The following is a 27,122-nucleotide window of genomic DNA, read 5'->3' on the forward strand; positions in this document are numbered from 1 at the left end:
ATAACCCCTGCTCACCCTCTAGGTGCGTGGCGCGAGCAGTCTAGGCTAAGTCTCAGGCGTACACGGTTAAGCAAATGCGATTACACATACAGTAAACCCCTTGCATGCACCACAAACGGACACCAATCAGGAAGTATATAAAAATAAGCTTTTATGTAGATTCAGCAGATTCAAATACAAGGCCCAGTAACGTTGAACTGATGGGGCTACAATTCTTGGAAATACGGTAAAGTTCTCTTTGTTTTACGGAAAGTTCTTTAGGCGGGCACAAGGTAACTGTAGGCCTCCGCGCACTTCGTGCGGAGGCAGCGCCCAGGAAGCACACAGCAGATGACAGGGAAATAAGAACGTTGCGGACCCTGGATCCGATGCGAGCTCGCGGTCGAGTTCGTGAGTACAGTACCTTGTTTCTTGACGCAAAGGCGGGTGCGGGATTTCAGCGGCCCTTCGACAGAAGGGCGAGGCGGCGTCCGAGGCTCCCACACTTCACGATGGGGGTCTGATCTTCAGGCTCACGACAAGAGCGGGGTGTTGCAGGTGGCGGGTGAACAAAGCGGGGCAGCCGGGCACGCAGATACGTCCGGGCCGTCCGAGGCTTGGAGATGCTCACAAACGCCGATTCCGGCGGGAGGGTGAAGGTGCGCAGCGAGCCTCCAACAAGCGAGGTGACAGGGGCAGCCCAGCACAGCGTAGGGGGAGCGGCTCCGATCGAGCGAGGCTCTTCCCAAGGCGGGGGCGGCTAAGCAGTCCTGGTCACGGCTCAAGGAGGGACTGGGGCACGAGGGTCACAGCTCCGGCGAGGGAAAGGACACCACAGTCCAGTAGCAGGCGAGTGAAGATCAGGTAGAGCCCAATGGTCCTGGGGCTCAGTTCAGGGGGCAAGCTCAGTTCCAAGCCCTTGGAGATCGTTTTGGAAAAGCACAAGTCTTGAAAGTAAAAGTAAAGTAAAAGTCTTCAGCAACAGTTTCTCTTCTCCCCTTTGGCAGCAAGGTCACCACTGCAGGCCAATCCCCCAGGATAGGGACAGTCTTCCTCCTACAGCTTTCCCGGTGCCTCCTCCTCAGGCAGAGATTCTTCTTGGTCAAAAGCGGATCTAGTTTCTCAGGAGCAGGGCTCCTCCATTTATACAGCAAATCTTTTGTTCTCCCAGGCCAGGGGGGCCCTTGCCTAGTTCAGTCCGGTTTCTGAGCACTTTGTTTACGCGATGCAGGCTTCTTCTTTCAGAGTGCAGGGCAGAGTCATAAGACGCTCCACAGGGGGCGGAGCCGGCATTGAGGTAGCAGAGCACTGTCCTATTCAGAGCCTAGGAGCACTCCTCCCACCCATCTACCTGTCGATCGTCCTATTCATTACCAGGCTACCTAGCCCTGCCCATCTGGGTTCCCCCAGCCCTGTCACTCATACCAGCCAGACATCAGATACACATCACGCAGAGGCGGCTGAAAGGTTTAGGCAAGCAAAGGCCAACTTTCTAAAAGCGGCATTTGCAAACCCGGAATATTAAAATAAACCTTGCGAAAAGATGTACCTTATTATTCCGAGTTCAGGCATACTAAACTCGATCTTCTACCATGTTCCCTGGGTCGGTTAGGATCATAGGGTGTAATAATCCAGGCCGCCCATACTGGCCTATGAGAACAGGGTAGCCTTGCAGTAGTGAACAACAAGATGGCGGTAATTCACTACTAGGACATGCCACGCATCCAGGCTTGTCCTACCTTAGGCTTACAACGCACCCTGCCCGTGGGCCTACCAGAGGGGTGACTAACATGCAGCTAAGGGAAGGTTTTAGGGACCGGCAAGTGTGGGCACTTGCCGGTCAGCATGTCAGTACCAGACTGCACGCAGGTTCTGCGATGGCAGACCTCAGACATATTTTACCGGCCGCTTCTGTGGGTGGCACAACCAGTGCTGCAAGCCCACCAGCGGTGTTCGCATTTACATGCCCTGGCGCCCCCGGCGCACTTTACTGGAGTCTGACAGTAAATCAAACAATCCAATCATGGAATCCAACCAACATATACAATTTACATAGGGAGCACTCGCACCGCGACACTGGTTGGCAGTGGCACAGCGCGCTGAGCGGCCAACACCATAAAAACACATGAGGCACAGCGACAAAAAGAGGAAGGCAGACTCACGCCAAGGTGCCAGGTCTAACACGTGTCCCCTCCAGCTGAAAAGTGGGGAGAACTACCCTACCCCAGGGAGTTCCTCATCACTAAGGCGGAAAAATCTGGACAGACCGTCAGCATTGGCGTGATCTGTACCAGGGCGATGTTCCACCGTGAAATCCATACCCTGTAGGGAAATGGACCACCTCAACAGCTTTGGATTCTCACCCCTCATATGCATCAACCATCTGAGGGGCCTGTGGTCCGTCTGAACCCGGAAGTGAGACCCAAACAAGTAGGGTCTTAGCTTCTTCAGCGCCCAGACCACAGCAAATGCCTCACGCTCAATAGCACTCCACCTTTGTTCCCGTGGAAGTAACCTCCTGCTAAGAAAGGCTACGGGTTGATCTAGGCCCTCCTCATTAATCTGTGAAAGAACAGCCCCCACACCATGCTCTGAAGCGTCTGTCTGAACGATAAACTCTTTGGAGAAGTTGGGAGCCAAGAGCACGGGCGCCGTGCACATAGCAGTTTTCAAGGCCTCAAAAGCTTTCTGACAGGTGTCGGTCCAGATCACTTTCCTGGGCTGCTTCTTCGAAGTCAGCGCTGTCAAGGGGGCAACCATGTTGCCATACCCCTTGACAAACCTCCTGTAGTACCCGGTGAGACCTAGGAAGGCTCTCACCTCCGTCTGGGTTTTGGGCGCCTCCCAATTCAGGATGGTTTCTATCTTGGGCTGAAGGGGTGCCACCTGGCCACTCCCAACTTGGTGTCCCAAGTACACCACGGAACCCTGCCCGATCTGGCACTTACTCGCCTTGATCATGAGGCCTGCCTTGCGCAGCGCCATCAACACTTCCCAGAGGTGACGCAAGTGTTCCTCCCAAGTGGAGCTGAACACTGCGATGTCATCCAGGTAGGCTGCACTGAACGAATCCAGCCCAGCCAACACCTGGTTGACCAATCTCTGGAAGGTGGCAGGGGCATTCTTCATCCCAAATGGCATAACCCGGAACTGGTAGTGCCCATCTGGGGTGGAAAATGCTGACCTCTCTTTGGCCCCCTCGGTCAAGGCGATCTGCCAATACCCAGACGTTAAATCAAACGTGCTGAGGTAGTTGGCAGCCCCTAGCCGATCGATGAGCTCATCAGCTCTGGGGATGGGGTGTGCGTCGGTCCTAGTGACCAAATTGAGTCCTCTGTAGTCCACACAGAACCGGAGTTCGGGTGTGGCTCCCGGCGCTGCAGCCTTTGGGACCAAGACCACGGAGCTGGCCCAAGGACTGCTAGAAGACTCAATTACCCCGAGTGCAAACATCTTGGAGACCTCCTCCTTGATGCATGTCCTCACCCTGTCAGTCACCCTGTAGGCCTTGTGCCGCACAGGTGGACTATCCCCAGTGTCCACATCATGGACGCACCAATCAGTGACACCAGGGACCAGGGAAAACAGGTCAGGAAACTGTCCCAGCAACTGGCGACAATCATTCTGTTGCTCAGGGGTCAGGGAGGAAGAGAGGATGACACCATCCACTGACCCATCTTGCTCCTTGGCTGACAGGAGGTCAGGAAGAGGTTCTGTCTCCTCTTCCATTCCAGCGTCTGTTGCCAAGAGCATGCCCACTTGGGACCTCTCCAAGTGGGGCTTGAGGCGGTTGACATGTAGGACCCTTAAGGGGTTCCTAGGAGACTTCAGGTCCACCACGTAGGTAACAGGACTCTTGCGCTCCACCACCTCAAAGGGACCGGTCCACTTATCCTGGAGCGCACACGGCTCCACGGGGGCCAAGACCCATACTTTCTGTCCAGGCTGAAGCTCTACCAGAGTGGCATTCTGGTCGTACCACCGCTTCATCTCCTCCTGGCTGGCTTCCAGATTTGCCTCAGCAAGTTGCCTGAATCGCCTAGTCTGATTCCTGAAGGCCAGCATGTAACTATATACATTCTGGGGAGGCTTCCTGGGAGATTGCTCCCAGCCTTCTTTGACCAGACTTAGAGGTCCTCTGACTGGGTGACCATACAGAAGCTCAAAGGGACTGAACCCCAGAGACTTCTGTGGCACCTCACGGTAAGCGAAGAGAAGGCATGGTAAGAGGACGTCCCACTTACGCCTCATGGCTCCTTCTAGGCCCATTATCATGCCTTTGAGGGTTCGGTTGAATCTCTCAACCAACCCGTTTCCTTGGGGGTGGTAAGGGGTGGTGAACTTGTAGGTTACACCACACTCTTGCCAAAGAGATTTCATGTATTTGGACATGAAATTGGTACCTCGGTCAGACACCACTTCTAGAGGGAATCCCACTCGGGAGAAAATTCCCATCAGTGCCCGTCCCACCACGGGGGCCGTCACTGTCCTTAGAGGAATGGCTTCCGGGCACCGGGTGGCATGGTCCACCAGGACTCGGATGAACCTATTGCCCATCGCTGTCCTGGGGTCCAGTGGCCCTACAATGTCAATCCCCACTCGCTGGAATGGGGTACCGACCACAGGGAATGGCTGGAGTGGAGCCTTCTGCTTCCTTCCACTCTTTCCACTTGCCTGGCAAGTCTGGCATGTCCTGCAGTGAGTATCTGAACTCCTGCGCATTTGAGGCCAATAAAAGTGGGTGACAAGCCTTTCAAAGGTCTTGTCCTGCCCCAAATGCCCTGCCAATGGCACATCGTGAGCCAGCCCCAGTAGGAAGGCTCTGAAGTCCTGGGGTACCACCAGCGCACGGGCTGACCCAGGCTCAGCAACCTTAGGCTCTGTATATAGGAGGTCGTTCTCCCAGTAAACGAAATGTGATCCTGACTGATCACCTGCGGCCTGGTCTGCAGCCTGCTGCCGCATACCCACGAGAGAAGGGCACTCCTTCTGTGCCTTGCAAAAGTCCTCCCTGGTGGGACCCCCTTCCTGCTGCCAATGGGTCAGCTCCGGCAGGTCTCCCAGTTCAGCTATCTGCTCCCCTGTAGGCTCCAGGGCATCCCCCTCAAGGTCTGCTTCCTCCTGGACCGTGGGAACTTCAGGGGCCGGCTTCCCGCGCCCCTTGCTCCTTCTCTCTGAGGCCGGTTCCTGGGCCTCCCTCTCAGGCTCCAGGACCTCTTGAGTACCTCTACTGGCGGCCATGGACCGTGTGGTGACACATGCCCAATCCGGCATACCCAACATCTCCAGGTGAGCACTCCGCTCCACCTTAGCCCAAGGTGAGCTCTCCAAATCGTTCCCTAACAAACAGTCTACAGGCATGGCGGGCCTCACAGCTACCTGAAGAGTACCAGAGACCCCCCCCCACTCAAAGGGAACCTGAGCCACCTTGCAGTGTCTCTCTGTGTTGTCAGCGGCAACAACGGGATAGAATGCATTAGGGACCACCTGCTCCTGAGACACCAGGTGACACCTGACAGCTGTCACACTGGCTCCTGTATCTCTAAGAGCTTCCACTCTATGGCCATTTATGGTCACCCACTGCCTGTACTTCTTAGTGTTCTCAGGCAGCTGGGTTGGAGGGACCACTTCACGGTCTCCTAGCGAGACCAGGGACATCTCTGCGGGACCCCACCCACCTTGGACATCCCTCTCCTCCCCCAAGGCTACAATAGTCACCTGCCGGGGTGGAGCACCAGTGGGTGCTGGTTTACCAAACAATGGACACTTTACATCAGAGGCAAAATGCCCCAAATTGTTACACCTGTAACATCTTACGGGCCCCTTTTGAACAGGAGGACCTGTCGGGGCCCCGGTCGGTTTCTGGGGTGGGGGAGGCTGAGAACCCTTCCCTTGGTTCCCTTGGGGACTATTTTGGGGCCCTTTTTGGAACTGCTTCTGTTTACCCCTGTCCCCCCCACTCTTCTGCTGGGGACCCTGCCCACCTTTGGCGGAATCTCCCACGGTACCCTTGTGGACCCTGGAACTGACCCAGCGGTCCGCCTCCTCAGCAAGCTTCCTAGGGTTAGTCAGCCTACTATCGATCAGGTGCTGGCGTAGCTCAGGAAAACAATTACTGGACAAGTGCTCCCATGCCACTAAATCAAGAAGCCCTTGATAATCATTTACCTTACTACCCTTTACCCAACCATCCAGCGCTCTGCAAAAGAAAGTCACATACTCCACATACGTACTATTGGGAATCTTAGTGCAACCCCTAAACCTCTGTCTATATAACTCAGGGGTCAAACCATACCTAGCCATCAATGCTTCCTTCATATGGGCATAAGAATTATGAACATCAGCAGGTAAATCTAACAGTGTGTCCCGCCCTTCACTCAGGAACCGGCCCCACAACCCCGCTCCCCAATCTTTCTCAGGGACCCGGTGGGAAGACATGGCTACCTCGTAGGCTCTGAACCACTGCCCGATGTCGTCATTCTTGAAGAACTCCTTCACTACATCCTTGGGAATATAAACTCTGGGTTCCGCCGGTACTGGCGGTGTGCTGCCACCAGAGGGATTAAGCTCCAAACTTTTTGCTTTCAGCTCCAGCTCCCTCAGCTTCATGTCATGCTCTAATTGTAGTTTCTTTTCTTCCATGGCTAGTCTTTGTTTTTCCATATCCATCTGCCCATGAAGTTTAGCCATCTCCACCTCGTGTGCCCGGGTTGCGGCCCTGTCTGCCAACTCTTCTGGCGACAGGCTTCTGCCAAACTCGTGGACACTTTCGGGTGGAACCATTTCCACCTGATTCTCTGGTGCCTTTGACTCATACCAGGCCCTCAGCGCCTTCACGAATTGTTCCTTCTTTTTCAATCCAGTTTGGGCAATTCTGAACTTGGAGCAAAAACCTTTCAATTCTTCATTGCTATAATTCCGAAGTGCGCTTTCTTCCCAATCTATGTCCTCAAATCCAGAGATTATAGAAGCTGCCCTTCCGGCGGGAAGTGAACCAGGCATGGTTCTAACAACGGAGATTCTTGGCAAAACAAAAACAAATTCTAGTTTTGTGGCTGTGTTACTGGTCTGCTCTCACTACGTGGTGATCAGTGGTTCACTATACGCAAACCGCAAATGCAAATCTGTAAATCCCACCGCTGCCACCAATGTTAGAAATGAGGGGGCTCTGGTTGGCGCAGGTGTGAACCCACAACAAGCAGGGACCCTTTACTTCTTGTCAGGGCGAAGGATGACTCCCCAGAATAACCCTTGCTCACCCTCTAGGTGCGTGGCGCGAGCAGTCTAGGCTAAGTCTCAGGCGTACACGGTTAAGCAAATGCGATTACACATACAGTAAACCCCTTGCATGCACCACAAACGGACACCAATCAGGAAGTATATAAAAATAAGCTTTTATGTAGATTCAGCAGATTCAAATACAAGGCCCAGTAACGTTGAACTGATGGGGCCACAATTCTTGGAAATACGGTAAAGTTCTCTTTGTTTTACGGAAAGTTCTTTAGGCGGGCACAAGGTAACTGTAGGCCTCCGCGCACTTCGTGCGGAGGCAGCGCCCAGGAAGCACACAGCAGATGACAGGGAAATAAGAACGTTGCGGACCCTGGATCCGATGCGAGCTCGCGGTCGAGTTCGTGAGTACAGTACCTTGTTTCTTGACGCAAAGGCGGGTGCGGGATTTCAGCGGCCCTTCGACAGAAGGGCGAGGCGGCGTCCGAGGCTCCCACACTTCACGATGGGGGTCTGATCTTCAGGCTCACGACAAGAGCGGGGTGTTGCAGGTGGCGGGTGAACAAAGCGGGGCAGCCGGGCACGCAGATACGTCCGGGCCGTCCGAGGCTTGGAGATGCTCACAAACGCCGATTCCGGCGGGAGGGTGAAGGTGCGCAGCGAGCCTCCAACGAGCGAGGTGACAGGGGCAGCCCAGCACAGCGTAGGGGGAGCGGCTCCGATCGAGCGAGGCTCTTCCCAAGGCGGGGCGGCTAAGCAGTCCTGGTCACGGCTCAAGGAGGGACTGGGGCACGAGGGTCACAGCTCCGGCGAGGGAAAGGACACCACAGTCCAGTAGCAGGCGAGTGAAGATCAGGTAGAGCCCAATGGTCCTGGGGCTCAGTTCAGGGGGCAAGCTCAGTTCCAAGCCCTTGGAGATCGTTTTGGAAAAGCACAAGTCTTGAAAGTAAAAGTAAAGTAAAAGTCTTCAGCAACAGTTTCTCTTCTCCCCTTTGGCAGCAAGGTCACCACTGCAGGCCAATCCCCCAGGATAGGGACAGTCTTCCTCCTACAGCTTTCCCGGTGCCTCCTCCTCAGGCAGAGATTCTTCTTGGTCAAAAGCGGATCTAGTTTCTCAGGAGCAGGGCTCCTCCATTTATACAGCAAATCTTTTGTTCTCCCAGGCCAGGGGGGCCCTTGCCTAGTTCAGTCCGGTTTCTGAGCACTTTGTTTACGCGATGCAGGCTTCTTCTTTCAGAGTGCAGGGCAGAGTCATCAGACGCTCCACAGGGGGCGGAGCCGGCATTGAGGTAGCAGAGCACTGTCCTATTCAGAGCCTAGGAGCACTCCTCCCACCCATCTACCTGTCGATCGTCCTATTCATTACCAGGCTACCTAGCCCTGCCCATCTGGGTTCCCCCAGCCCTGTCACTCATACCAGCCAGACATCAGATACACATCACGCAGAGGCGGCTGAAAGGTTTAGGCAAGCAAAGGCCAACTTTCTAAAAGCGGCATTTGCAAACCCGGAATATTAAAATAAACCTTGCGAAAAGATGTACCTTATTATTCCGAGTTCAGGCATACTAAACTCGATCTTCTACCATGTTCCCTGGGTCGGTTAGGATCATAGGGTGTAATAATCCAGGCCGCCCATACTGGCCTATGAGAACAGGGTAGCCTTGCAGTAGTGAACAACAAGATGGCGGTAATTCACTACTAGGACATGCCACGCATCCAGGCTTGTCCTACCTTAGGCTTACAACGCACCCTGCCCGTGGGCCTACCAGAGGGGTGACTAACATGCAGCTAAGGGAAGGTTTTAGGGACCGGCAAGTGTGGGCACTTGCCGGTCAGCATGTCAGTACCAGACTGCACGCAGGTTCTGCGATGGCAGACCTCAGACATATTTTACCGGCCGCTTCTGTGGGTGGCACAACCAGTGCTGCAAGCCCACCAGCGGTGTTCGCATTTACATGCCCTGGCGCCCCCGGCGCACTTTACTGGGGTCTGACAGTAAATCAAACAATCCAATCATGGAATCCAACCAACATATACAATTTACATAGGGAGCACTCGCACCGCGACACTGGTTGGCAGTGGCACAGCGCGCTGAGCGGCCAACACCATAAAAACACATGAGGCACAGCGACAAAAAGAGGAAGGGAGACTCACGCCAAGGTGCCAGGTCTAACACTCCTCCCAACCAATAACCCAATTCCTCACAAAAACTATGGAGCCGATTCACAGAACTAACTTAAGACAAAATCCTAAACTTACTACTTTTGGTATTCACAGAAGTTAGGATTTTGTCTTAAGACAAACTTAAGACAGACTTAAGACAGACTTAAGACAGTCTTAAGACAGACTTAAGACAAACTTAAGACAGACTTAAGACAGACTTAAGACAAACTTAAGACAAAATCCTAACTTAAGTCTGTCTTAAGTCTGTCTTAAGTTTGTCTTAAGTCTGTCTTAAGACAGTCTTAAGTCTGTCTTAAGACTGTCTTAAAAGTTTGTCTTAAGACAAACTTAAGACAAAATCCTAACTTCTGTGAATACCAAAAGTAGTAAGTTTAAGATTTTGTCTTAAGTTAGTTCTGTGAATCGGGCCCTATCTCTCTTGGCATCTGGATTTCTTTTTCTCTGAGGTTGGCTACAGCGGAACAAGCGCCACACACTACTGAGTATTTATTGTCCAATTAATGATCATGACTGCAGCTGATCTTTGTTGAAACCTTCGGACAATTACAGACAGACATTCTTTTCTTGTTACTATTCCCTGTGAATAAATACTTTGCTGCTGTTATTAGCAACAGCCTTTTAGCTTAATCCTGTCAGTGTTGACTTTGTTTTCCATAATCCTTCCTTTAAACTACTGTTAACATTATCAGAGTAACCTTTTGGAATCCAGCCAACAAGCAGTCTATCCCGCCAAGTTAACCATTTCTTTTACTCTTGCTGGCGTTTGTGCTTCTACAATTTGCATTGTTAAATAATAACTGACTCATGTCACATCTGTACATTTCGGACGACCGCAGCCTGTTATTGAATCCATATTATCTAAATCTAGTCTTCTGCACTAAGAAATATCTTAGTGCAGAAGACTAGATTTAGATAATATGGAAGGTAGCTTAATGGATCTGTTACAAAAAGAGGTATCCACCTTTGATTCACTGCCTTTAATAACTTTTTTCTCTGACAATACATAAATATTTATTGTGACATGTGAAAGCATTCACTTGCCCTTAATCACAACTTGTGATGTCTGACTCCAATACATTACCTGGAAGACTAGCAAACCACATCTTTAATTATAATAGTTACACAAAAGTCATTAAAGAAAAAACATACCAATTTCATCAAGTAACTCCTGCTGTTGCAGAGGAAAGTCATCAGTGAAGTGGACAGAAGCTAAAAGAAAAACAATGTTATAACAATACGCGGAAAGAAAGAAATAAAGGCCTGATGAGGAGTTTGGCAGGTGGGTTACTGCACTTACAATAAGGTGGAAGGGCTATCCATTATATTTGTGACGGGAAACAGCGTTTACAACGCTGTCTCCACAACGCTGTACCATTACAACACAGTCGTTACAACGACCGCTTTGTTAACACGCATACCATTACATCGTAAGTCATTACTATTACTTACTGTAGGGGGCGCACTGGTGTTGGATTTAGAATCCAACACCTTCCCTGCTGTTGCACAAACTGGTGTAGGAATAGTAAATAATACTATTCCTAAGTCCAGTGCGCCCCTTACAGCAAGTCGGTGTAATGACTTGCGATGTAATGGTATGCGTTCTAACAACGCGGTCGTTGTAATGGCATGCGATGTATTCGCATGTATTGTAAGGGTATATATTTGTTTGTGACAGAGTAACTGATCTGCCAAACTATAAATAAGGCTGTAAGTTAAAGCATTAGCCAGAAGGGAGACCATCATTTAAGAAGGAAAGAACAGAATCTGAGTGGTTGCTGGAAAGAACAATGAGTAATGAAGACACACAAAAGCAGCTAAAGCTGTAATAATTTTTTGGGGGGTCTCATATCACCATGGCTTCTGCAAACTCAGTCGATAACACAATTTATATCCGGCCCCAGTCTTCTGCATTTACATTACCCCTACCACACCGACTTAAGTCCAGTAGGCCGTCTAACATGGAGGTGCCTCAGTGTAATCATGAGACCACTCGTTCCACCGGTTCCAGTACCAACATACCTCTATACCTGAAGAAATCGGCCTGTATCCTTTTCAACCCGCCAGACCCTCCCTCAGAATCCAACTGGCAGGTCCAATGCACCATTTTTTGCTAGTCTCTTGCAGAGGGGGACAGTGGATCGGTCCAAAACTTGCAGATCTCCCTTCTCGCTAGGAGTATAAGATAAAACAATAGACCCCTATGTGGTCTGCTCAAAGGATTATGCAATATCCACACCCACCAGGACCAGCTCAGAAGTTAGATTTACGCTTGCCCCCCAAGATTTCCTTAACAACTTTAACTACATCCTCCCAGAACCCTCTGATCACAGGGAAGGTGAAGAACAGATGTTCATCATTTGCATTTAAAAAACCACACAGCCTACATCTGGGTCACCAGATCTTGCACAACTTTGTAATCTTTGGAGGGATATAGTACAGACTGCTGATGGTGAAAAATGATTTTGCTTAAGATTGGCTGGCTTAACCACAGAGTACATCATCTTGAGAGACATATGCCACATACATTGTAACTTCATGTCCTGAATGATCTCCTCTCATACTAGATGTGGCGCCACCTTTTTTCTATCCCCTCCTTCCAGAAACACCCAATATTAGGTGGTCGGACTTCTTACTCTTAGGCCTCACATCCTGCAATATCGGCTCAGCTTTCCTGGCGGCCCCCATCTCCTAGGTAACACTCGCAAGCCGGGAAGAGAGTTGCAGATATCTGAACCTCCATTAGGATCATCCAGTCCTAGCTTTTAATACTTACAAGGGTAACTGCACCCTGCACTGAAGACATCTCCCCTTCAGGTAGCTATACTGGCCCTCTTCAAGGGAAGGCTCCACTTATCCCACAAACACTCCGGGGTACCCAGGGAGTCCCAAATGGTGTGAAATGCCCAGGATCTTCCTAACTCTAAACCATAGTATAGCAAAGCCTTTAAAACCTTTATTCGTACTTAAAAAAAAAAAATGGGCCAACAACCTTATATAGGACACCTGAAGATCTTGGCTCCCTTATCATCGCTGCTGAGATCACCCCCAAGTTGAACTGTCTGGAGCTCTCAGAAGCATCCTACAGTTTTTAAACTAAAAGGCCATAGAATACAGATTCAGGTCCAGCAGGCCAAGGCCTCCTTCACCATCCTATGCCTCAATATTTTTTCCATGAAAGCCTTGCCCCTCTGAGGCCCATATTAAGCTTGTAATTTTGCCCTGAATCCTATCTATAGCTGATTTTGGAAACATACGTGGGATGCAGTTAAAGAGCTTTGTCAGCTTCAGGAGTATTGACATTTCTGTCAAGTTCATTTGTCCTTAAATTATTAATGGAAAGTGCCTCCGCCTAGCGAGCAAAACATGGACATTCTTCCCCCCCCTCCCCCCAACCCCCCCCCAGGTTATGGGGCGGAACTGCCTCTAAGGGGTTGACAATGGATATGACCAGATACTTGATCTTAGCTCGTACCTCCCTGGTCCAATCTGCCACATTCCAACACATAAGTTCTGACTTGGAGGTGTTCAGTAGATACCCTAATAAGGCCTCAAACTCCTCCGCCAACCTTTCACCCTGGGAATAGTCCTGACAGGGTCTGGTGTACATAGTACAAGATCGTCAACAAACAGTATGTTCTTATTGCTTTAATGCGGGGCATGGAAGAGAATTACCTGAGTGTTTTTTTTATTTATTTTTTAATAACACTTTATTTGTCAAACAACCAATATATTGCAGAGCACTGTAACCCAGCAACTCATGCATACAGACTGGACAGTGAATTGACTATGACAATTTCAACTAAAGTAGAGGACAAGTGAAGAGCAATACAGTTGAAATATTTAGCTAACAACAAAAATCAAAGAAACAAACCTCTAAACCCACCCCATCGCACTCACGCCTACCCCAAAACAGCACCATATATGAATAATCTCGTTCATCCAGACACACTGTACCTGTAACTAAAAAGCGATGTTGCATGTCAATTACAGGGGAGGGTCACCAAGTCCGCGGGCCCGGTCACTGAAACCGGTTCCAACTCCAGGCCGCGATATTCTGCCCATCGCCTTCATATTTTATAATGTTTAAGCAGGAATCCCCTGGCCGTAAAGATAGGGATTTCCAGCCCCATGCAGAAATAATCCATGCTATTTTTTGCACACAGACACCGAGGGCGCTCTTGGAGCCTTCCAAGCTTTAGCAATATCTCTTAGCCAAGGTGAACCCTAATAACATCAAATGGTGTTTGTATATGTTACCCCCTACATCCTCCATAACATGCAGCAGGACCAACTTTGGGGAACTAGGGAGGTTCCAGCCGAGTTCTTCGGATAGGCACGGCAAGACTCCTCGCCAAAATCGTGCCAAGGCAGTACATTGCCAGATTGTGTGGAGCAAGGTACCCTCCTCATGTTGGCATCGAAGACACACCGGGGAGGCCACCAATCCCGCCCTCCAGAGCCTGACCCTGGAGAAATAGACCCGGTGGAGATATTTAAACTGAATGAGACGAAGACTTACGGCGATAGATGACTCTCGCGGGGAGGCCAGGGCCTCCCCCCAGTCCTTCTCCTCCAGTGGGCCTATGTCTCCCCCCCAAGCCTCCCGAAGTCGCTGTTGTGTGGGGGAACTATGGATAACCAGGGACTGATAGATCTTAGAAATCTTGTGGTTGTGGAGATCTCTCATAAATACCTTTGCCTCTATGGGACTAAACGCAGCCAGGGACCCCAACCGGACAATATCGCCAGTTGCGGTAGACGCTCATTTGACTAAAGGGGAGTCTCCCGGGTCAACCTATTCCACTACCATGTCCTTCGCAACGCCTGTCGCCATATTTGAAATATCAGTTTTGTAGCCGGTGGTAGGGAGTTACGCAGTGGCGCGGAGTACAATATAGTGTGTAGAGTGTTATCCCCCATACAACGCCTCTCGACCGCATAGGCTGGGTCTGCCCTATCGCCATACCACCACTCATTGAGGACCAGAAGATGGGAGGCCAGATAATAAGATAGGATATCAGAGGTTGCCAATCCCCCGCAATACGTGGACTGGAAGCAAGTCCGCAGAGCTACTCTCGCCATTCCGCCAGCCCATAGAAACTGACCCAAGGCTGTTTTGACACATCTGAACCAGCCAGGGGAAATCGGATAGGGATGGTTTTGTAGTTGATACAGGAGGCGGGGTAGGGACACCATTTTAAAAATGGCTGATCGGCCGTATATTGAAAGAGGCATGTGGGACCAAGTTTTAAGATCTTCCCGCACCCGCTCCCATATAGGGACCAGATTCCGTTCCCAAGAGATGATCGGAGAATCGGATAGAAACACTCCCAGGTGCTTCAACCCCTCAGTGGCTACTTGAACGGAGGAGGCCCAGGGACTGGGGCACGCTCCTCCCCCCAGGACCGACAGAGTAGATTTACAAGGGTTCATGAACTGACCCGACGTCTCCCCAAATATTTGTATAATACGTAGTAGACGCGGTCCCGTCTTATCGATATTGGTAAGAAAAAGGATTACATCATCCGCATATAAGGCAATGCGATCCGATAGGCCCATCGCCCATTCCAGTCCAGTAACTTGGGCGTCAATGCGCACCCAGGACACCAGAGGTTCCATAGCCAGCGCAAACAAATAAGGGGACAGCGGACAACCCTGCCTAGTGCCTGACCAATAGAGAACGAGGGGGAAACAGCACTCGTACGGACAGCGTCAGATCAGTATAGAGAAGGGTCAGGTAGGACAGGAATCGTGGTCCAAAGTTTAATCTACTGAGAAGTGCGAATAAATATACCCAGCTTAGGGAGTCAAAGGCTCTGTCCATATCAGCAAGTAATAGCGCTGCCCACTCCCCCAGCCCCTGGACAGTTGCCAATGCAACAGGTGCGCGCCTTATATTGTGGCGGGTCGCCCGATGGTCGGGATGAACTAAAGACTTAATATGAACACGGAGGCGATTGGCCAACACCTTGGCCTCCACATTAAGGAGGGATATAGGGCGATAGGATGCATGTTGTTCCGGGGATCTACCCGGCTTGTGGAACACTACAATCTCCGCGTGCCGCCAGTCCCGAGGCATGTGACCCCGCTCCCTGGCCTCCTCAACCACTCTACGGAAATGAGGCCCCAACTGCAGAAAGTAACGTTTAAAAAACTTGCATTGGAAGCCATTCGGCCCAGGGGCCTTTCCAGGCTGCATCTCACCCAGCGCCGCACCTAGCTCCTCCTCGGTGAGCGGGAGATCCAGCTCCTCAAACACCTGGTCAGAGAGGGTCTTGGATGGTAGATCGTTGAGAAATCGACCCACCATCGCTGCGGGGAGGCACTCCCTAGGGGCATAGAGGTCTGCATAATACACGGCAAACCTGTCAGCAATCACAGAGGGGTCGGTGAGAGCGGACCCATCTGGGCTTAAGACACCCGGCAGGACCTGGGAGTACAACGACCGCTGGCACAACCTATGTAACAACTTGCTGGATTTGTCACCCCACTGATAAATTCTACTGCGAGTCGCCAGCCACGCCTGTCGGGCTTCATCAAGCAGAAACAGAAGTTGGCGGCGGGTGCGGTGGTCAGCGCCATCCCTGTTGCGGGTTTCCAATGCCAGAAGCTTAGCCTCCGCCTGAACCAGAGTCTCCTTACGCAATCTGCGGGCCGCTGTGCAATATGAGATATCCACCCCTCGAAGTGTGGGCTTCATTGCTTCCCACAGGCAATCAGCCCCCTCCACCGTCCCCTCATTAATTGACAAGAATTGATTGATGGCGTCTCCCATGTGTTCTCTATAGTCCTCCCTCTGGAGGTTCCAAGTGCTCGACCCATACTTAATGTAAGAGCGATCGGTGAGTGGTCCGACAGTCCACGCGGGAGAATATCAGCAGCAACCACCCTGTGCTCCAGGGCACGGGGGATGAAGATGTAATCAAGGCAGGAGAAGAAGCCATGGACGGCCGACAAGTATGTGTAATCCTGTGCCGTCCCATGTAGGCGACGCCAGGGGTCTATCCAATCCAGACCCGACACTAGAGCATGCAGCTTCGTAGGCCCACCCATGGCCGACGGGCTACCCGGCCGCCAACGATCCCCAAGCAGGTCCAATACATCATTCTAGTCTCCCCCCACAACCATTAACCCATCATGTATGTCCGTCAGCAGTGTCATGAGCTTTTCAACCATGCCCCAGGTAAGGGGTGGTGGGGCATAAACACTTCCCAAAACAATGGGTTCCGTCCCTATCATCCTCTGAAGAAATAGATACCTGCCCTGTGTATCCCTCCATACCTTTACGTGTTTGTACGGGACTCTTCTATGTATCAAGATTGCAAGCCCCCAGGATCCCCATACAAATCCGGAGTGAAAAACGTGTACGTATCCAAAGCGTTGAAAACAGAGCGCCTTATTCCCCATAAGATGTATTTCCTGTAGTAGGAGGATGTCTGCGTGTGCGCGCTTCGCCTGATAAGTATCGCACCACGCTTGATTTTGTCAAGCGCCCCCCGAACATTCCAACACATTATCCGAAGGGTCCCCGAGGGATCCCGCCTATCACTAAGGGGGCCCGCCATGAGACAGTGCAAAACATAGGTGCGAACCAGGCAAGATCATGTGAACTGGACAAGATGACTCTGAAGCAATGTAGGCTAGTGCGATCGAGCAACAACCCCCCCACCCCCTAACCAAACCAACAACATACCCCCGCCCACCCAATACCTCAAAAACAATGAAGTATCTGTTGCGGCGAGCGTACGTGAATGGATCCCCAACTTACAACCCATTGTCAGCTGGCCCTTTCCCCCGTCCACAGATGTACTGCAGAGGTAACGGCCCTAATTCGTGCTTCCCCGGTCAAGGAAAAGAGAACAAGAAATTAATGAAATACAACATTCCCCATAAGTCAGTTCAAAGTAGTGGGTAGGCGCTGAGCTGACGCCGCCCGGGATGAGGCGATACACGACAAAGATCTTCGTCTGGACCTGGAGCGCCTGATCCCTTTCCCCTTCTGCGTGGGTTGTTTGCGCAGCATCTCATTCGACGAAGAGTCTGAATCTATCCGGGGCGGGGTGTGTGGACGCAGACGCACAGTCTCGTCCGTCCAGTGAAAGGCCTCCTCTGGTGAATCGAAAAAATGGGTGCGGGATCGATAAACCACTCACAGTCTGGCAGGGTATAGCAGGGCATAGGGGAGCTTGAGCTTGAGCTCTCGGAGACAGGCCTTTGCTGCCATAAAGGACTGCCGTCGTTGCTGAACCAGCTTAGTATAGTCCGGCAATATCAGAATATGGGCGTTATTCAACAGCAACGGTTCCTGGGCCCTAGCCTGTTTCAGGATAATGTCCCTGTCATGATAATTAAGTAACTTTGCAATAAGAGGCCTCGGGCGAGCGCCAAAAGGGGGCATCTGGGTCAGTGCCCTATGAGCACGCTCCATCACAAAGCACGCAGACAATGACCCCGGAGGGAGCCAACTCTCAAGCCACTGGGTGAGGAACCGCTCCATACCACCCTCCTCCCATCCCTCCGGGAATCCAACAAAGCGAAGATTGTTGCGGCGGGCCCTCCCTTCCGCGTCCTCCACCCGGGATGCCAGCCCACGTTGGACCGTCTCCAGGGAGGCCACCCGCTTCTGTAGGGTCTCCACCACTCCCTCCACTCCAGAGATCCTCGTTTCCGTCTCCGTTATCCGTGCCACTGCATTGCGAAGATCTTGGCGCAACAGCATGACGTCAGATCCTACTGCTCCAATTTTGGTATCCAGGGCATCCCTCGACTGGGTGATGGCGGCCAGGAGGGCAGCGTTATCAGGCACATCACCAGGCACACCCCCAGACGCCACTGTAGAGGCCCCAGGGCCGGTGAACTTATCCATTGTGCTTTGCTTGGTCAACCCCCCACCCGCCCGATCCCTTGTCATGGCAGACACTAAAGGACCCCGTGGATTGGAGAGTGTTGCACCAGCCCCTTGTGCGATGTAGTCCAGAGAAAAGGGGTCTCCAGAACTTCACGAGGGGGATAAAATGTTGCACAGTTCTGATAAGGTACCAATTAACCCACCTCACAGCCCCGGTGACTGACAAGGGAAGCCTTCTCCTGTTGATATGGCTGGGCCACCAAACACAAAAAGGGCACCAGAGCGAAATGTGGGGGAGCGCAGGAACTCCACACCGCCAAGGGACACAGCTGTGTAAGGCAAATAAACCACTCTGGTCACTACCCCCAGCCAGGGGTTCGGGGGGGGTACAAGGCAGCCTCACCACAGCACCGCAGAGATGCCTGCACAGAGTATAGATGACGTCACCACAGCATCCAAATGACACCTGCGGCAGGCTTGCGTGGCCCGATTGACCACCAAGGCGAGCCCATCGCTCCACCAGCCGGAGGGTGGGGGGGGGGGGAATCTGTGGCAGGTAGACCTCCACCAGGGTCCCAGAACCACGCCCGGCCTTATCTCTACTAGTAGAGCGTCCAGCACGGCTCATGTGCGCAGCCAGACCTCAGGATCAGGCCCCCGACTGCAGCGCGGGGGCAGGCCCAGCAGGCCCCACGTCAGGCGCCAGCAGGGCCAAGGAGCTCAGTCTATGAGTCGGAATGTCGGTCACTGCCCCACCCGCCGCCGATATGTGGCACAGGAGACTCAAGGGGCAGGGGGCGGCTGGGGTACACACCCAGGGTGCCAGAAAGCCCTCCTGCGCTCCCCTGAGTGTTCCTTTTAAGTAGCCTGCGGAATGGTTCAATATACATATCAAAAAAGAGGTGGAACAGAGGGCAGCCCTGTTGCGTGCCTTTTTCCGGATCTCAGAACTTCTAGTCAGTAACCCCTTAAACAAAATTTGGGCTGACGAATTCTCGTACAGCCTCTGAAGAGCCATAAAAAAAAATAACTAAAACCCCATACTGCTAACTCTTCCCACAAGTAGGCCCAACATACTCCATCAAATACCTTGGCAGCATCTATTCTGACCACTGCCAAGGTAATCCCCCGCCATGGGGCCAGGTCAATAGACCCCATCAACTGCTGGGTAAGCTCATGTATCTGCCTCTTAAAGACGAAACCCTTCTGATCTGGGTGCTTTAACTGAGGGGCTAATCTGGCCAACCTACTGGCCACAATACTCATAAAAACCTTATTGTCTGCATTCAATAAAGAAACTGCCCAATAAGAATTGGCTCTTCTAGGGTCTTTAGCAGGCTTTAAAATCAAGACAATCGTGGCTTTCTTTCATGAGTCTGGGATGTACACAATCCCATGATGTATTTGATTGAACAATACCAACCACACTGGAACAATCTCATCACTTATCAACTTTTTATGCTCCGGGCGATGGTGTCGGGATGAGACACCTTCCCATTCTTGATACATGACTTGATCTGTGCCTCCAAGCGCTCTTTACCCCCCGCCGCAAGCCCAGGAAGATCCCCCCCCCCATAACCATTCCCTGAGCCTGTCCAAATTGGGCAATACCTTTTCTGCATACAAATGCCCCTGCATTTCCTCAGCCCTGTTTGACAAATCTCTCTGGGAATTAACAACCAATTCCAAGATGATATTTCTGGATCTCTCGACCTTTGCCTTCCACGCCAGTACTGCACTGGATCGTTCCCCATACTCAAGCTATCTCATACACCTAGCCTTCCATCTTTCCCTACTCTCCCTATCCAGCTTGAGTTTAAAGTTTAACTGTGCCATTTCCAGCTGCTTATATGCTCTTTCCTTATCTAATGCAGGTCTGCCTCCAATACCCTCAATTCCTGCTCCAATCTAGCGAGTACCTCTCGCTCTGACTGTTTTTTAAACTGCACTTAACTGCAAAACCCCACGAATGAAGGCTTTAAAATCAAGCTTCAGGGAGAGGGATGTTCTCAGGCAGAGGGAAATTCATATTCTCCTGAATTCATGAAAGCATCCTCAGAAGCAATTCCTTCCAAATGTATTGCCACAGCATTCCTCGGGTGCTGCATCCTTTTCACTTAGCTCAGAATCAGTCAAATATGAGGCAGAGTTCCGATAAAGGGTCACATCATCCTTGTGGAAGCAATCTTAGGCTTTTTTTTATTGAGGCCAATCACAAGTTTCCAACCCTATTTAATGCAAAGGTGTATCCAATTTGGCAACACCTGCTGTGCTTGTGGGGAGTACAAAAAAAAGTGATAGAGATGAGAAAGAGGACACCATAACAAGGCTAGGATTGTAGGAGCTGTACCGCATGATCCCTGTAAACACCATGAAGCAGTCCACTGCAAAAACACCACTGACCGAAGGGAGACACACTTATCAAATCTGGCAGCCAGGTCAAAATGAAACTCTATACATGCACACCACAAAACCAGGCAACCGAGGGCATGAAGCATGAGAAACAGGACTTTACTCAGCAGCCAGGAAGAGTGTAAACAATCCAAAAAAAAAGCGCTACCTGCAGCTTGGGCTTTAGGTGCAGGCAGAGCTTACAGAAGGAGACCGGGTGAGTCCAATTAAGAAATCAAAGCAGAGCAAAGACATCAATAAGCACTGTCAGTGATCCCGACTCAGAGCTAGTCCTTCTGAGGTGCCAGAGCCAGCAGATTATGCCACCAAAACACAGAATGATAGGGATCAGTTCAACAACTTCAGAGTTGTTGATCTCAACACTATAACTGTAAAGTGCGACATGAAGTGGTTTTGGATCACCCACAGCAGGGAGGATGTGGAATTGGACGTCTGAGCCAAGCATGGGTCTCTACTGCTAAGACTGCTCCTCTCCATCAGAAACAGGAAAAAAGAGGATGCTGAGAATAGCAGTCTAGTTATAGTGCCAGTAGGGTACACAGGGCTTTAATTTTGTGCATGATTTTTGTCTCAAAGTGGGATTAACCTTATAGGAAATGACTGGGATGAGGTAGAGGTAATGGTTATGCAGACAAGAGAGAGGAAAGGTGAGTTGAACAAAGACGTAGGGGCAGAAGGCCTATGAGAACAATATGCACACCACTGAGGCACTCATGTGCATAAGCAAAGCTTGGGAGTCCTACTTATGTTAAGAATAAAGACAAGAAAAATAATGTTAAAAAGGTTTGGGCTGCAAATATCCTGCTCTAAATCAAATAACAAAATGTGTGCACTCAAAACAACAGTATCCTATCGGCTCACAATATAAGGTTCATTAGCCAAAAACAACCTAAAACTCACCCACCCAGAAGTATTAATTCACAACCGGAAATGCTGCCCTTCATGTCAATGGAGCACTAAGAGAACAACAATTTGGGGCTTCATTTAGCACTGTGCAGATCAGCCGTCAAGCTGCCTGGGTGAGATAGGCACCATCTTCGCTGTCTCAAAAAGGGCTGGGCCACACAATTTAGAGATCTCCATCTGAAGCTTGAAAAATATTCGCCAAACATTCTTCACTGAAATGCAGCAGCGGCTCCTCTGTTAAGGCAGAGAAGCGCCGCCCACTGCAAATTCAAGCATAAAAAACTAAAATGATAACAAGCAATGTTAATATTATTTTATTTTTCGTCCTGGAGGCTGAGCTAGTAGGGAAGAGCTATCCTGACAGACAGCAGGTACAGCAGGGGGAGGAGGAGTGGTGGGCCAGGCAAGTGCGCATGCCGGTTTGGCAGACTGTCTTAGGACGGCCAAACTGACATGCACAGCCGGGTGGAGCACAGGCACAGGCTCCCAGTCCCTGTGTGAGCGTGGAACCAGCCATCCTCACAGTCACAATGTACATTGACATGCAGTCTGCATGTAAACTGCGCCAATGCAGACACATGCATGGAACACACAGTGAAACCGCATCTCCCCTTCACATTGCAGAGGGACAAGCAACCCCCCCTGCACACAGATGTGTCATTGCCATGATCAATCAATAATGACAGCGTGGACGAATGTAGGGGTAGCGACTCCCGCTTACGTACATGTTGCCCATGTTGTGGGACTTGAGTCACAGGGGGCATCCCTGCATCATGGTGGCACATAACTGACCCCAAAAGGAGCCCTATTGTCACCTGTAGGTCACAAATGGCAGCCAAAATATAATGATCTTTGACACTCGTGAAACGCCGAAGAGTGGGATACCCTACTAACTGTGACACGCAGAACTGGCATTTCGAATACGTGACACCCCAAACCGCCCCTTTGCACAGAGGTGACACACCCACCATCCATGAACACATCATAAAATCGCCATCAACACATGTCGCACTCACACTTGTCTGAGTGATGTCCCCGAACAGATGAGTGACATGCACTTAAGGAATGTTATTTTGGAATGCATTTATTTGCATATGCTGTGCCTGCGGTTATTCTGTAATGTCCCATGATTGCCAAGGACTGTCACAATGTGCTGTGCTCATCAGAAGAAATTTGCAATAATGGTGTCCCTGTGGGCTATTCCTGCTGCGGCTGCAGTGGGGTGTGGTCCACCTGCCTCATCTTCATCATCATCGTCCGGAGCCTCTGGAACTGGTATCCATGGTGCCTTGCTGCATACACATATTTTGTGCAACACACAACATGCAACGATCATCTTGCACACAATGTCAGGGCTGTACAGGAGCCTTCCACCTGTGATGTCCAGGCACCTGAAACGTGACTTCAACACGCCAAATGTGCGTTCCACGATGCCCTTGGTGCGTTTGTGGGCTGCATTGTACTGCCTCTGGGTCTGTGTGTTCGGGGCTCGCAGGGGCGTCATCATCCAAGCGCAGAGTGCATATCCTTGGTCACCTGTGACAGTGCAGAGAGATATGAGTCAATAGTTGATCCTGCATGATGTGTTGGCAGGCTCACTGGTTCATTGGTGTGTGATATGTGTGACTTTGTGATTCCTGTATGACATGTACTGCTTGTTGCAAATGAGCAGCATCAATGTGTATTACGTAGCCTCACTGCTGCACCTCCCTCCCCCGAGCCTATTCGCTAGTGTGCGCAGCGCGGTTGCATCACTTGCACCACTACGACACACCATTGTCATGCCCGTCTGCACATTTCCACAAGCCTGACAACGACACAGTGATGTTGTGCGCTGAAGGTGGGCAGCCACATGTGTGTAGGCCTATGGTAAGGACAGGGTGGACACAGATGTAGAGTTCATGCCTGCGGAAATAGCGACACACACACAGAAGTTGGCATGTATGATCCCAGACCCCGGGCGGGCTTGCTCACCCTCATGTATCCCTCGGCCAAGGCCGCACTCCGTGGGCATACTACATGGCAACATTGCACATTGCGTGACGGGTGGCGCAGACACTACACCAGAGACACACGCATCAGTTACCTCCTTGTCAAGGCCCAAACTCAACCACGCCCAGAGCCGCGTGTCGAATGACCACACCCCTACGCCGAACTGCCCTACGCCATTACACCCACTTACGCTCACAGGGGGATCCAGCACAGTTACATGTCCCAGGTCTACCCCAGTGCCTGAGGTGACAAGGTTGTGCACGCTGTACACAGCACAATGTGATGTTGTATGGCCCGGGGCCCTCATGCATACATAACGACCACATGGACACACCGAGAGAATTCGTGGAACTGGCTACGGGCACATGCGTCCGGCACCTTTTATTGCCAGGGTCACACGTCCAGTGATGCCTGTGCTGGATGGGTGTTGGGTAGTGTAAGCAATCCCTCAGGGGTTGGTTGGTGCTGGCAACAACTACAACAGTGATCAGACAATCAGAAGTTCAAAGTACATGACGTGAGCTGCACAAAGTTAGTGGCCCCGAATGCCCTGTGGCCGGCACAGGAACACCCGCAAGGGACGGTGACTAGTGGTGCACTGAGATAGGGCTGAGCGGGTCCTCGTTGATGTCCAAGAAGAATCTCGCGGAGTGTTACGGGGGACAGTGGAAAGTGAACATCTGGGGCATGATGCAGAGGGCAGAAGCAAGCAGAAACAGGCATTATATGTAGTAGTTGAATGCTACAGCCTCCTTTTTTCCCACCATGTCAGTATTAGCTACATGATGAAGAAAACCCCCAGGCCATTGACTCAGACGCCAACAAAGTTCAACGGGAGAGTGCCAATGACTCCCGTGGCACAGAGTCAGTGGCACCAGAGCTGTGAGGGGATGCAGTCTGCGATGAGGCCTGTACAATGATATTAACTCTGCAATGAACAATTCAAGACTCAGTTCCAATTGTGTGTCCTACTCGTCCGCAGTGTGTGCCGGAGGCAGCGGTCAGTGTGGGGCAACCGCTGTGCAGCCAGCTTCTCCTGGATCTCTAACACACGGCGTTGGAATGGCATGTAGAGAAGATTCCTGGTTGACGGAGTTGGGGTCACCAGAGCTGAGCGGGTGTGCACCCTGCAACAATGCTGTGTCCTGCCTGGGAAGGACTGGATTGGATTTGTCTGAGGCCTGCTGGACCTGTGTGTAGGCCTAAGGCAGAAGTCCTCAGGGGTCCACAGATACGTGTTGTCGGAATGTTATGCACAGAGTTGGTGGCACCACATCGAAGGCAGTATAGGGATTTAAACAATGCCACGATTATGTACTCTGCCATCGTGTAATCAAGACTCAGTTCCAAATGTGCAATCTACTTGTCAGCTGTTTATGCAGGTGGGGTGCGTCAACGGGAAAGGAGTACTGCGGGCCTTGCTCGCGGGGTCCGCGATGGTCTGAGGAGGCTTCCAAGGTCGCGGGCCTCTGGCTTGTAGCTGGCACAGGCACATGGTGGGCACTCTTGGAGACACGCCGGTGTCGGCAGGTGAGCAGTGAGGCCTGGAATGCACTGGGGCAGACAAGACTGGTTCTGGGAGCAGTGGCCCAGGCTGCGGCAGGCACCCAGGATCGCAGGCACGGCCGCACACAGCATCGGCCTCGTGGCGAGATGAGAGGTGCCACCCTGACAGACACGTTGGGCATTCCGGAAGAGAACCACGCCCAGGGCTACATGCTTTTTATTCACACCCCTACGCTAGCCTGGCATACGCCGGGCCAGACCACTCCGCACACGCTTACAGGGTGGATGTAACAAGCTACATTTCCGTGATCTTCCCCACCAGCTGGGGTGAAATGGTTGCGTTCACTGTCGACAACACTACCAACACCAGCATTATATGTCGACATGGATATGTCTGTGGTCTGCATACTGCAGTCTGTCCAGCACATCCACGCCACACTTGGCATTGTGTACATTCTCATTCATGGGTAAGTTGCCTCCTTCGCACATGCCTGGTTCCCAACTCTCCCCACATTCTGCTATTGTGTGGCTGAGGTGCCATGCCATTGATGGCTCATGTACATGGCTAGCCCAGGTTGCCACAGTAAGTTGTGCTGTTTTATCTGGTGAGTGGGCATGTTGTATGTGGGTTTGTAATGAATGGATTGCCAGAGTTGTGAGTTGCATGATTGTGGATTTTGAGGTGTGTGGTGTGTTCATTTGGTACTTACCAACAAGCACTGCATTTCCGTAGATGCCATCCTGGAAGCGCTGGTTGATAATGGACTGTTGGAAGATGTAGGAGTCATGCACACTACCTGGGTAGTTGGCAACGACATTGGTGAAGAGTCCCCGGTGGTCCACTATTGCATGCACATTGATGGAATGCGTGTGCTTTCTGTTGCGGTAATTGTGCTCAGTGTCGGCAGGGGGCACAAGTAGGACATGTGTGCAGTCAATTGCACTCAACATGTGCGGGAATGCAGCTATGGCGTAGAAGCCTTGCTTGGTCTCCAGCTGATCCTGCGCAGTGTGGGGGAAGTATAGGTACTGGGGTACCAAGCTGAGGATGGCATCCAGGTCAGGTCTGAGGAACTTGGATAGGGCTGTCTGTGAGACTCCTCCGACTCTGGCGGTTGTTGGTTGGAAAGTTCCAGAGACCAACAGGTGCAGCACAGCCAGCAGCTTTTTCTGCGGAGGAATGTTGGTTGTCCGCTGTGTTGGTGCCGTCAGCCTGAGGGCAATGATGTTCAGGATGCGGAGGATGGTTGTCCTTCTGAGTCTGTAGTGGGCAATGACATGCTCTGGTGTTAAGTCTGTGAGGCTGGTGACTTTCCCGAAGGTCCGCTGTCTTTGTCTGCGCTGCCTCTGTGGTGGTCCTGGGGGGCGGTGGAGGTCCGGGGGGGTGGCGGACCTGGGGGGGGAGGAGGGTGGCGGTGGGTGTTGTGGCCCTGTTGGGGCTCCGAGCTGCATCATGAGTAGCTCCATGGCATCTGTTGTTCTTCAGTTGTGGCTCCAGGCTGGGCTCCCTTTTCTGGTGTCAGTTGTCGTCCGACTTTGCACCAGGTCAGACCAGGTGTTAATTTCCTGCTGCTAACGCGCCTTATCGCATGTTTTGTGACCTTAGCGCAGATCGTCGTTGAGAATGTTGCGATGTGGTGTTGTCGCTGCTTTTTGCTCGGGAACGCCTACTCTGCATCTCATTAGCGATAGTTGCCGGGGTCATCCGTGGCGATGTTTTTTGATGATGCTTTTGCCGGAAAACTGGTGATTTTGGCTGTTAGCACCAGCTTTTGAATGGGGCGATAAATTTATCGCAACTTTGGCCGATAACTCAGCCATAGATCCTTGAGAATATGCCCCAAACAGTTTATGACCTGAGCTCGCAGGTGTTTTTGCACTAATCAGAAATGTAGTGGTTAAGCAGTCTAGGATTGAGGCCTGACAAAGGCTTTCGCTCCACTTGGACAGGTGTTCATACAGCCATCTAGTTTTAGATGGGAGAGGCTGGTCCCCCTAAGGGAGGTATGTTCATATTCATATATAGCGATCTAGGATCTAGTTCTGTGGCTATACTGAATAAGCA

General features: G+C 51.3%; 1 protein-coding gene across 1 annotated transcript in view; it reads right to left on the reverse strand.

The window, feature by feature from the left end:
- TEX14 (testis expressed 14, intercellular bridge forming factor) overlaps positions 1-27,122 on the reverse strand; it is a 1,549,829-nt gene that overhangs the window by 189,305 nt on the left and 1,333,402 nt on the right. Inside the window, exon 25 of the mRNA XM_085647123.1 lies at positions 10,543-10,602. Coding sequence (XP_085503249.1) covers positions 10,543-10,602 — 60 coding nt within the window. The remainder of the gene's footprint in view (positions 1-10,542; positions 10,603-27,122) is intronic.

The sequence above is a fragment of the Triturus cristatus genome, chromosome 3_2 (assembly GCF_964204655.1).
Source record: "Triturus cristatus chromosome 3_2, aTriCri1.1, whole genome shotgun sequence".
NCBI classification, from domain to species: Eukaryota; Metazoa; Chordata; class Amphibia; order Caudata; family Salamandridae; genus Triturus; species Triturus cristatus.